Source organism: Ictidomys tridecemlineatus, chromosome 6 (genome assembly GCF_052094955.1).
Source record: "Ictidomys tridecemlineatus isolate mIctTri1 chromosome 6, mIctTri1.hap1, whole genome shotgun sequence".
In the NCBI taxonomy this organism is placed as follows: Eukaryota; Metazoa; Chordata; class Mammalia; order Rodentia; family Sciuridae; genus Ictidomys; species Ictidomys tridecemlineatus.
Window position 1 is genome coordinate 82830186 of NC_135482.1, and position 13118 is coordinate 82843303.

The window sequence follows — 13118 nt, forward strand, 5'->3', positions numbered from 1 at the left end:
TTCTAAAGCAGATGCATTATTTTATTTCTACTAGCAGAATGTGAGGGTTCCACATCCTCGCCCATACGTGTCACTATCTGATTTGCTTGGGTGTTTTTTATTTTTTTTTTAACCCAGGGATGCTAAACCACTGAACCACACCCTCAGCCCTTTTATATTTTATTTTGAGACAGGGTCTCACTAAATTGCTTAGGGTCTTGCTGAGGCTGACTTTGAACTTGGGATCCTCCTGCCTCAGCCTCCTGAGCCACTGGAATTATAGGAATGTGCCAGTGTGCCTGGCTATATTGTATGTTTCTTTCTTTTTTTATTTAATTAATATAGCATCTTAGTAGAGCTATATTTTGTTAGTGAAATATTCTTAATTCATTCAGTCTGTGTTTTGTTGAGTGCCCTCTAAGTGCCAGACACCATTCTCAGCTTTTGGAACCACTGGTGAAGTTAAAAGACAAAAATATCTGTCCAGGGGGAGTCTTAAGTTCTAATGGGAAGAAAGACAAACAATAAGCAATAAATATAATAAATTCTTATTCAAGTTTCTGGCTAAAACGACATCTCTTTGTTCTGTGTTCATTAGCAGTAAAGATTTTTCTTGCAGTCATTTTTACCTCTTTATCTTAGAGTTGAGATCCAGTCTCACAACTTTGCCATGGCTATATTCAGTCTACTGGTGGGTGATAGGCATCGTAGGAAAGAGGAAGAAAGAGAAAAAAGGGGATCAAGAGTGTTGGCAGAGAGGAAAGGGACTGGTAGTGAGTTAATAGGGTGCTTGAGTTAGGCCATGTTGAGAAGGTGAGATTTGGGCAAAAACTTAAAGGTGAATGAGTCAGCGGAGAAGATATCAGGGAGAAGAGTTTTGTGAGCAGAGGAAGCAACCAATCCAGAGTCCCTGAAGCAGGATTCTGTCCAAGGAACAGCAAGGAGGCCAGTATTGTTGCTAGCATAGGAGCCAGCAACAGAGAAGACAGGAGGCGAGAAGGTTAGTGTGGCTGTGAGCCAAACTACACAGGATTTAGCAAGTAAATGGTGCATGAGGCAACCTTGTACTAAGCAATTATTCATTCTTTATCTGAAATTCAAACTTAACTGGGCATCCTGGGTTTCATTTTGTTTTGTTTTTTTTTTAGCAGCCCTACTTGTAGGCCATTGTAAGGACTTTGCCCTGTACTGAAGAGGTGAAAGGCCACTGCAGGTTTTGCATCAGAGGAGAGACACCATTGTGTTTCGGTATTTAAGGGATTGCTCTCTCTCTTTTGTGCTGAGAACAGGCCATGGAGGGTACTGGTGGGAACAGAGAGGTCTGGGAGGTTATTGCAGTAATCGGATGAAGGATGATGATGGCCCAGACTGCAGTAGCAGCAGTGGAGGGGGTGAGAAGTGTTCAGAATTCCAGATATGTTTTGAAAGTCCAACCCAAAGCATTTCATCATGGATTGGACCAGATGCTTGAGAGGCAGACAGAATTTGAGGATGACTCCTAGGCTTTTGGCTTGAACGACTGAAAGAATAGAGTTGCCATCAAATGAAAGGAGAAGGACTATGGTGGGAGCAGATTTGGGAAAGAGGATTGGAGTTTATTTGGGTATACTGAGCTGAAGACAGGTCATATAAGATGGGGCATAGCCATTAGCCAGCTGAATATTGTGATGTTTTTCATAAAAATATTCAATAACATAAGTTAAAAGGCGCACCATAACTGTGGACAATTTTTTTTTAATTTAGTGTGTTTGTATTTTATTAGAGGATCTTCTTTACGCTTGAATGGGCTTTTTAAAGTGGTTAGAGAAAGAGTAGCCAAAACTGGAATTCAGTTTCCTGGTTTCTTCTCCAGATCTGAACTCAAAGCCAGACTCAATCCCAACTCCCCATTTTACCTGGCAATGGAATTCATTTTTCCATAGATGTTTTTCTTCATTTTCATTCATTTCCTTTCATCTACTCAGTGTCAGGAGAAAGGAATCTTATTGCCCAAATTCATACTTTGGTGTTCTTTCAGAGGCTGAAAATGTGCCCAGGAGATTGAACAGACTCTTCCCCTCCCCCAGTACCTGGAGCATGGAAGTCTAGAGGAATAGAGTAGCGTGTGAGTCCTCGATGCCCCCAGAGTCTGGCTGGTTTGCTCTGTTCATGTGTCCTTCACTGATTATAAGCGGTTCTGTAGAGAGGGATCTCGGTGCCTTCCCTCTTTTAACCCACGTCCTGAATAAAATAATTTTTTTCTACCCTGATGAGCAAGTATACCTTTTCTTGCACAGTTATTTTACTTCTTTTTCTTAGATTTGTCGTCTAGTTTAATTTGACAGGTTTGCTATAGCTATATTTAAAATTACCTGCAAAGTTTACGTCTACAATAGGATTGTGCATTTCCAAGGATCCATGGGGAGAAAAATAAATATTAGTTAGCAAGAAATCTATAAACTGTGGCCTTTTTCCTAGAGGTCTTGTGTACTGTGTTGTTTTTAATCATAACATTTTAAATTGGCACACTGTTTCAGCAGGCATTTTTTCTCAATAATGATTATGTTTTGTTTTTATGCTAAAAAGTTAAGTGCTGATTAAATGACGAATTACATATATTGTATTTCTTGTGTTTTGCAGGACTCGAGAGGGACAAGTTTGATAATAAGACTGTTTCATTTGAGGAGCATATTAAATCAGAACATAATATGTGGCATTATTTGTACTTCATTGTCCTGGTGAAAGTTAAAGACCCAACAGAATACACTGGACCTGAAAGTTACGTGGCTCAAATGATTGTGGTGAGTGACCAGAGCATTGGAATCTGTGACCATCTGTGTTCTGCACACTTGCACCTTTTCTATCTTTCCCTCCTTCCAGAATAGAATGGCTCTAGCAATGTTTTTTTGTTAACTTTTAAATAAGCCCATAACCACTGAAGAACCTCTGTGTGGCCTAAATCACTGGTTCTCAGTAGAATTCTTGGTTTTTCAACCAAATATAAGTCTTAAGTGCCATATAATATGCATATAATACTCCTGTGGGATGTTCTGTGTAATGAATAGCATCTTCTCAGTGATGTCTGCCACCTTCTGACCTTCTATCATTGCTGATCTCCTAATTCCCCACATCTGGAACATTCTTATTGTCCAATGTGAACAAAAGATTCATGCTTTAAGAAATTCCTTGAATTTCAAAAATCAAAAGTTTAAGAAATTAAATTCCATGTAGGGAGAGTACGATGTTCAGTCCTAACAGGAGGGTCCTGGTTTCCTGGCAGCATACACTTTGGATTGATTTGCCAGAGTTCGTGATGGATTTTCATCGATCCTGCCACATGTCGTCACTTATAGCTCCTCATTAAGATAAGCACAGAGGATGTGGTAGTCCATAATTTGAAATTGCTTCTTTTGTCTCATAGAAAATTAAAACTAACTGGCCCAAAAGGGAGTTAAAGTTGTCACGTTAGCGTGGCACTTTTAATAAACATAATTACAACTGTATCAATTCTCGTATACTTATAACAAATAAGCCTGTACATGGGTTTTTTTATTTTCCTCAAAGACCATCCTTCAAAATTGTGTTCACTGTTTGAGAAAGAGATCTTAGAGGATGCATGGTCCTCCTTGCTCAGTTCTCAGGATAATTAGCATCAATGCAATGGGGTCAGGACAGGAGAACTTAGTTAACAGTGGCTCTAGGTCCTTGCCTCTGGGAACTTATCATCCATGTAGAAAAGCAGGGACCCATCAGGAGCAACAAAAGAACATTTTTAGTGATAAAGATATTGATAAGTGCAGGTTGATACAGTAATAATGTTCCTTCCTGTCAATATCAATGTGTCACAAGAGTGCTACATGTAAATGGAATTTTTATAGTTCAGGATTTTTCATATTTTTTTATTATTGACTTTCATCTCACTGTAAGTTGTTTTCTCTGCATTCATTTGACAGCAGACAGAACCCAATTTGGTTTCTCTTTTTCCACTTTTGCCTTTCTGCCCTCTTCCCTTTTTAAGTTGCGGGGGTGGCGGGGTGAGGGGCGCTAACCATTTGAGGTTGTGCCTTCACGGTGGTCATTTGCACATTCTTGGTCTGGTATGTGAGAAACATTTCATTTCTGCTTGCTGGGAAAAAAATGGTACATCAAGCATTACATTTTAAATGTGAACTCACGTTGCTGCACTATATCAAAGTTTGAATAAATCTAATCAATAATATTTATTAGGTTCCTATGATATCTTTTAGAGTAAAAGACTTCAGGGAATACAGTGAAAAGTCTGCTACATTCCCCTGTGCCAAGGAATTTAGGGCTTAGTCGGAGAGATGGGAGGGATAACAAATCAAAAGTTCCACACGAGTTATACAAATGAAAATCTGTAAAGTGACATTCAACTGGATGGGGGAGAAGGAGAATTGTGTGTATGTGTGTGTGTGTGTGTGTGTGTGTGTGTGTGTGTGTCAGAGGGGGGGGGAGGAGAAGAGGGGGCCAGCATAGCAGACAGGGCAAGATTTGTGCAGGTAGGGTTTATCTGCTAAATAAAAGTGAGTGCCTGTAGGAAGGAGCAGTCTGAATAAAGGCATAAAAGTGGGACATGCAGACCCTCGAGGGATTGTTAGTTGCCCAGTTTTCCCTGGCACCTAGTCCGGTTAGAATGAATCCCTGAGAGACGTGGCAAGGAAAGTAGATGGGACTTTTGAGTAACAAATGCAGGCATTTGGGTACTATTTCATCAGCAATGGGAAGCCACTGAATATTATAACTAAGAGGATAGTGTGATCTGGGACAATAGCCAAGTAGTGGCACGTTGGTGTGTAAGATGGCATTGAAGTGGGGGGATATAACATCAGAGATGGTATTTAGCAAGGGATGAAATTGAGTGGTGGATGGGGGAGGAGCAGGAGGTGGAAGAGAGCAAGGTGAACCTGAGACACCTGACAGTGACAGCCTGGTCATTGGGAGAAAGGTGGTGTGTCAGCCTCAGAAAGTCTCTCTGTTAGGAAGAGAAGTTGGTCAGGGGAAAAGACTTGTTGATTTTGAAGTGAAACTGAAGAGCGAGAATTGTGGATTCAAAGGAATGTCAAGGTGGCCACAGTGTGAGTCTTGGAGCCAAGAAGATCAAACCTGGGCTCTACTACTTATTGGCTGGGTGGTCTTGGATGTTATAGATGAATCTTAAAACCTATCTGAGCCTCTTCTCAAGTGAAGAAACTATGGCCTCTCTCATAAGAGTGCTGTGAGATGTTAAAATGACCTGGTAGAGTGAAGGGACTTGGTAAATGAAGTTATGTGACTGTCCACATGGAATGAGCATTGAAGCCGCCAATCTACAGACTGGTGGGAGAAGGGGGAGAGTGTAAAGAGGGAGGAGAGAGCCCAGAACAGAACCTGGGAGTCCCCCCAGAAGAAAGATGAGTGAAATAGATAGAAAAGAAGTCAGTAAAGAGGGCAGAAGGAGAATCAGGAAGTAGAGCTTGTCAAAAGCCCAGAGATGAGTGTTTCGGGGCCAGAGTTCAACAGCGGCAATTGCTGCAGAGAAGCCATAAAGAAGAGACAGGTCACAGTCTTTGGATTTTGTAATGCAGAAATCACCCAATGACCTTTTCCCACAAGAGAAGACTGCTGTGAAAATGTTGACCCATCTTTAGCCTTCACAGTAAAAGCAGCATTTTACCAGGCACTTGTGCTTGGATCTTTAAGTATCCAAGTCCTTATGCATGTTTCTGCCCATCCTCTTCTGTCAGAGCTCTTTCCAGAACCTTGACAGAAGGGATAAGAGCCAGCAAGCTTATTCCAGCCTGAAACATCTCATTCTCATCCAAGCAATGCGCATCCGAGGGAACAGGCTCCATTCCTGAATTTTAATGAACAGAGGACAGAAGAATGGATTAGCTTAGGTCTGAATGGAAACAAAAATTTGTTCACATGGAAGATGGCTCATTTTCTGAAATGGTGTTTTTGAAAAACTAAAAATCTGTAGCTGACAAACTCAGTTCAGAAAATCCGTTACACCAAGCTCCATGGAGACTTTGGTCTCATAATCCCGAGCCTCATAGAGAGACAAGATTTTAGAACACGTATAAGTCGAAGCACGTTTGCAGTTGAGTTTGAAGACTGGGAGTTTTTTTCCCCTCCCTCCAGAGACAGCTCCTCTTAACAGTTTGGTAGGAAACCTTCCAGGTGTCTTCCTGCTGCTCTTATTTTTGTTCCTTAAAACATGTTATTTTACCAAGTTGATGTAGGTGCTTGTTTATCAATAGGCTTTGCAAGATGCTTCATAATTGATACAGCTTCTACCCATAAGGGTTTATGCAAAAGAAAATGAATTCATCTGAATTTTGTTACACTAAGGAAATCTGATTTGTGCCTTGGGACTTTTAGAAAATGCCTCCTACCTTTTGGTGAAATGGGAAAAACAAGAATATAACAAGTGTGGGGAATGTTTCTCCATCTGGATGATTTCACCTTCAGTGCTTCACCCTTATACTCTATTACCATGTCAAAATGTATATGTATACCAAATATCCATTAAAACATACATTTAAAATAAAGTAATATGCTACTTCTATCCTGTGGATTAGAATTTTAGGAAACATGTGTGTACTTCTGTATTAATCCAATGATGAAAACCAAGAGTCTGAAATATTAATCAAAACTTAAAACTGCTGTACCCTTTTGTTCATACTCTCAGCCAAGATGTTTGGAAGCCAGTGTATGAATATTCAAATTAACACAAAGCATCTGCTGGGATCTTGTTAGGGAAGATGCAGGTAGATCAAGGTATTGGGGAATGTATTTTCTTCTGGCAAGCAAACCCTCATTTTTGATAAAATAATTGATATTTTGAGTTGGTATTTATTGGGAAGAGAAAAGAAGGGAAAAGAAGGGCCCACACGGGAAAATAGAAGTAATGAAAGGAAATCCAGTATACAAGAGGTAAATATAAAGGAATAAATCCCCAGGCCTTCCGAGTAATGGCCTTTGAGCATCACAGAGCCCCTTTGCTTCTTCTATCCAAAAGATGATGACTGAGGAGGAACAGACAAAATAGCAACCATTAGAAAAAAAAAAATGCCTCAGGCTTTTTAGCTGTTTCTCTAAATTTGGGGGATATTTTCAGGTTTTCAGTGTTGTTTGCCGAGATATGTTAGGGATCTTTGGAGATGTTTATTACTTAATGCAACAAACAGCAAGACCCAAACCAGAGTTGCATATAAGAGCTGTGTATGTGTGCAGAGAACTGCTGCCTCCCCAAGCATCCTGATGGATAGCACTGAGCTGTGACTGAGACCCTGGCTGCTCCCCACCCATCATGACCGTGGTTTGGGGGATCATTTCCTCCCGTCAGTGCTTCTTGACATTATGACAATATAAACCAAGACAATTTAATTCATTTTTTTCTGAACATAATCATCTGTCTTCACGCAGAAAATAATTGTTAAGTTTCTTGAAGGCCATATCCAGGTAGATAGTAGCGGTTTGTTCTGCACAGTACCAGGGCAAATAATGTCTGTCATGTGTATTAAAAGCAATGCAATATCCATCGCTAGTGTTTATGCTAAAAGTTTGATGTATAAGGATGAAGAAGAAATCATCTCTTCCCCCATGAAACTTAAAACATTTATTGAGTAAATAAAAAAAAAGTAAGGAAATTAATAAATAAATGGTTTCTTTTTAGTCTTCTGGCACTTGAACACAATTTATAGAAAGATACAGCAAAAATAGATGGGAGAGAGAGGTACATGAATTTCTCATTAGTCACATGCTCATTCCCTTCTTTAAAATCAGAAGATAAAGGTGTGGCAGGAAGGGGTTATATCACTTGAACCAAGTGTAGAGAATGCAACATTAAAAATCAGGTGACTGATTTGAGGCCTGAGGTACTTGCATGCCTTCCTGGTCTCTCTCCTAGAGTGTCCGAAGCCCAGTCCCTTCCCTCCCATACACAGATGCTTGGGAGAGTGCCTGAGGCTGCTTCCAGAGCAGAGGAGCAGCTATCTACATGGATGTGGGGTTTTTTTGTGTGTATTATTGTTTTTTGGCATCCTTCACCCTTAAGAATGAATCCTTCCTTGTAGTGATCTGTTTAGATCTCAGGAAGAGAGGGATCATCCTCTTCATGAATTAGAAATCTACTCAGTCATTCCTTCAGCCACCTACCTAGGAAGGGGAAAAGGACTTACGATTTTCCAGATGTTGGTTTCTGAGTCTGGAACTCAAAATCAATCTTGTTTAGTTAAACCATATTTTTGAGCAGTAACTACTGGAGCGGGGAGATGTTTGTGCTCATGGAAGACATCAAATTGTCTACAATTTCTATGCACCCTGCCTGCCTCAGCACATTTGCCAACTTAATTTCCGCATTATTGTTATGTGTCATAATTCTGAAATTATATGTTCTGATGCCATTATTTCTAATTTACACTAATTGTGTAATTGGATCTAATGAAGCCAATTATGTAACATCTTAATTTTTAACTAAAACCTATTTTAAAGATTTCAGAACTTATTAAGACAACGTTTTAAAAAATGTTTACATGTCACGGCAAGCCAAGGGGGTCTCCATAGCTCAAAATGCACAATTAAGAGGCAGTGTATACATTCACAGAGCCACCACCTTCTCCCCACGTTTTAAGTACAGACATGTGTCTTTAATTTAAAAGGGATCTGTTTCAATTCCCAACTCCAGATTTCATTGTCATGGCCGGAGACCCCCTCCATATTATTCTCATTTTCTATTTGGTATGCATGTGCAAGATCCATGAATTAACCACCTTTTTACACTCATGTTTACACCTTTCTAATCCTCTTTTTTGTTTGTTTGTTTGTAAGACAGACAGACTTGGAAGTGCTTAACAGTGGCTGCACTTGGAGCCTGCATCTAGGAGACTGTATTGCAGTGCTCAGTTTGTGAGACCTCAGTGCTAGAAATGAGGGGAAAGGGATTTGGGCCAAATAATTTTGGAATGATTTTCATGGATGGAAGTGGGCTGGGGAATAAAGACAAGGGCAGGCAGAAAGGCCCTAACTCTGAGCTGTCCTAGGTTACTTCCTTCCTGAATTGATCCCAGACTGGATCTGCTGGTGTCTGGGTGATTGTCTATAGAGTTTGAGAAGCCGGAAGTGGCTTTTGTTGGTTGTTCTAGAAGAAGCTGGGTGCCAAAGAATCAACTGGGCTCTAGAAGATGGAGTTTGATTTTTTAGGATTTCCATTTATAAGATTGATGACTTGACTTTGCTTCTCAAATTGCCCATTGATAAAGTTTGTGTAATGAGTCAGAACTCAGAATGGAAGCCTGCCGAACTTTGACAGGCTGAGGAGACCTCCTCCTGTGCCAGGCATTGACCTTCCCATTGCAAGTCTTGGAGAAGGGTCAAGGCAAAAATCCTGGGGAAAAACTGGGAGGATCCTATTATTATTATCCTCATTTCACACATGAAGAAACAGAGGCTTAAAGAGGATTATAACTTGCTCCTAGTGACACAGCTGGAGCAAAGGGATGCTGTGTTCACAACCTGTAAGTGGTCAATCAGAGTCTCCTAGTACTGGGTCCTATACAATACGTAAAGCAAGAAGCCACGGTTCCTCTGAGGCAGGCAAAGCCAGCTGTACCCAACGCTCTCAGCTGCACACTTGGTGCTTTAAAGAAGAGGGGCTATAAAAATCCAGTCCACAGGGCAGGGAATGGACCTGGCCAGGGAACAGGAGTTCAGATGACAGCCCTGCAATAGCAGGAAGGCCTGAGAGGGGTTCAGATAGGAAAATGAGAACCTGTTCAGAACTGGTTGGCAATTGCATGCCTTGTACAAAGACGGGCGTATTGCAATTATAATGATTCCAATTGCAGGCAAGAAAGAAAAAGGCTGCGGAATATTCTGTATTTAATTTGACAAGTACTTACTGGGGAGCAGTCTACACAAGGCACTGATAAAAACAAGAATAAAACATCTTCACCACCCTCACAAAACCACGACTTAATGGGAAGGACAGCTACATTCACCAGAAAATACAGTGTCTATCACGACTCTGGTAAGGGACAAAGTAGACAGTGAAAACAAATTACACCATTGCTCCCCTGCAAAAAGACCCTTGCATGATACTTAGGATTGAATCCCAACTCTTTCATGGACCTTTCCTCAGTGTGACTCTGGCCAACTTCACCAGCCTCGTTGCTTCACACCTTCCTTCTTCACACCAACTACACTGCAGCCACATGGGCCTTCTTGCTGGTCAGTGCCTTTGTGTATGTGTGCTGTCTGCTTGTCCTGGTTGTCCCCCGGCTCTTTGCATGCAGTCCCCTCCCTGACTCCCTCATTCTTGTTACTTTGTCTTATCACCCTTTATTTCCTTCAGCATTTATCTCCAACATCAGACTGTTTCATATTTATTAATATTTTTAGTGCTCACCTCACAATACACACTCCAGTAGGGCATTTGCGTGCTGTTTTGTTCTCTGCTGTATTTCCAGCAACTACATCAATGCCTAGCACATAGTAGGCATTCAGCATAGATTTATTGAGCAAAATAACCATCACTGGAGCACAGAGGACAGACAGTTATTTGTGGCTGGGGTGCTGGGTGCTGTTTCACAGAGAAGACTGTGAGGAGAGTTGGCCTTAGAAATGAGGAGTACTTTGACAGAAGGGATGGAAGGAAAGTGGTCCAGGCAGAAAGTGCATTTTAAAGTGAAAGTATAAGATAAAGAAGGGAAATTAGTTAAATACATGATATGTACTAGCAGCTTTGCAGGTCATCTTACTGCACTATATCCAATTTTATCATTCGAGGTTCAGAAATGCTGTTCATCCAAGGTGCTCAGTAATAAGTCCAACACAGATCTTACCTTTAGCCAATCCCTCATCTAGTGAGAAATCAGGTAAAACTTAACTAAGGTCAAATATGTGTAAATCAAGTATTGGAGAAAAGGTAGGGAAAAAACTCAAAAGACCTCTTTTGGAAAGAGGCAAGCTCATTCTGCTTCTCTAGTAGTTTTATGAATTAAAATTCTTAGTGTTGAAGCTGCATTCTGGGAACTGTGATCTCAAGTACCTTGAAAATGCAGGCTATGTGTCGTCTTCCACTTTTGTCAAAAGATATGCTCATTCAGCAAACACATGTTGAGTGCCTACTGCATTCCAGACCCTGAGCTAACCCAAGGAAGCAGGAGCCCAGGTTCAGGAGCGGCCACACACACAGTGGTGCAGCAGAGCAGAGGACCTGGGAAGGCAGGCTTCCTGGAGGCCACACCTGGGAGCTGCAGGGGAGCCAGGGAGTGAGGATGGAGATGGCAGACGGAGCAGATGGGTATGTCTGGAGAAAGAGTGAGGGTGGGGAGACCAGGAGACTCCAGTGGTAACCAGGAGCCAGAGCACAAAGGGCCTGTGTACTTACTCAGAAGTTTTTACTTTTGCCTGAAAGCTTAGGGAAGCCACCCAGAGAGTAAACTCAAGAGAGAGGGAAGATTTAGATTTCAGAAAGCATGTTGCATGGCAACATAAGAAACAGATTCAAGGGGTCATCCTAGAGGGGGAAAAAAAAAACTAGTAGAAAAGTTTCATTGCCCAGAAACAAGAATAAGAACTGAGACAAAGGAAATGCCAGTAGAAATGATGGCTATGGAAAAATGAAGGCAGAGGCTTTAATGAAGGTAAAGGGAAGGCCATTACATCCCCAGGCTTTGGATAGTTTGGGGGAGGCTGTGGGAGGAGTAAGCATGCCCTAGGTGTAAATTGAGGAGACGTGATCAGCTTAGTTTGGCTTATAATATTCAAGCCACATAGGTTCCATAAAAAACTGCATATGTGAGTCTGGAATTCAGATGAGAAATCTGAGGTGGACAATCCACTAGAAAAGTTAAACACCACAAAGTTAAATTTTTAATCTCTTAATTTGCTAGGGTATCTGGGGAGCATAGAACAGTGCCTGGCGAGTAGTAGATGCTCAATAAATATCTGTTAGCTGATCATGAAGATTCATAAGTCGATGGAGTATAATTAATAGCTGAAGTCACCGATTTGGAAAGGGTGTCCAAAAGGGATTATGTGGAGCCAGAGAATCAGAGGAAGCTTTGCCTTGGACTTGGGCACAGAGGAAACTCTTTAAAAATGATGATAATAATGTCTACCACCCAGATTTTACTCATCAAAAAGTATAACCAGAAAGGAGAAAAACAGTGTTCGTAGGAAAACTGAAAGAGGATTCCAGCTTTTCATTAGTCAGTGAACCTAAGAGTACTTTGGTCAGTGTGTAGATATCCTGTGACCCAATATTGATTAATGAGTTTTCATATGGAATTATCCTGTAACCCCAAATGTTTAGAGCAAAGTGACCTGGATTTGTTCAGTAAATGGAAGCCATTCTGAAAGAGTGACCCATCCTAAGTCATTTATTTTAAACTTGTAAAGGGATGTTCACATCTCTGATTCTCATAACTTTAATAAAAAGATTTCTCCCTGCTGTGCCGAAGAAAATTCTTGTTTCCCAGTTCTAGTCATTACTGTAAGATCTTGTTGAATTCTCAGTTGGCTTTCTGGAATAATAATGTCCACATTGTTAGGACTGATACATTTTACTCAGAAACTCTGGCTTTCTTCCAGAGAGTAACAGATGCCATCAAAATGTAAGTTGTGGGAATGAGGACTATATACGGTAAAGCCACAGGACTCCTGTCTAATGGTTTTTAATAGAACGGCATAACCTGGGCCATATTATGAGTAATTAGTTAAGATGCCAATTAAGCTGAACTATTGCTCTTGTGTTAGGTAAGGTTATCATGCAAGCTAATTTCCATCAGATTTCAGACCAATTTTTATCTAAAATTCCTGAAAAATGATTGCTGAATTTTTACCAAAGTGATTCAGCATTTGTATTTCAGAGATCAGTCATTTAATATCATGTTAGTGGAGTCTGCTACTTTTGTAGGATTTAGAGATCAAGGTGTTTCAAAATAACAGCATCTGAGGTACATTATCTCAGCTTTCTGTTTTCTCATCCTTTTTACTAGGATTCCTGTGTGAGTTCAACAGAATCACATATATCAGTGCCTTCCACAGTGTCTGGCTCACGGTTATTGCCCAACCAATGTTGATTTCCTTTCTACTAAGACTACTTGGCCAACTAAATAACAGGGCGAAATTTAAATACTACTTTGCAGACACAA

At 40.7% G+C, this 13118-nt stretch overlaps 1 protein-coding gene across 3 annotated transcripts in view; it reads left to right on the forward strand.

The window, feature by feature from the left end:
• The window catches only part of Itpr2 (inositol 1,4,5-trisphosphate receptor type 2), a 471319-nt gene that overhangs the window by 422708 nt on the left and 35493 nt on the right, over positions 1–13118 (forward strand). For all 3 annotated transcript variants that reach the window (XM_005328880.5, XM_040280879.2, XM_078015042.1), the window contains one exon: positions 2599–2759. In XM_005328880.5, coding sequence (XP_005328937.2) covers positions 2599–2759 — 161 coding nt within the window. The remainder of the gene's footprint in view (positions 1–2598; positions 2760–13118) is intronic.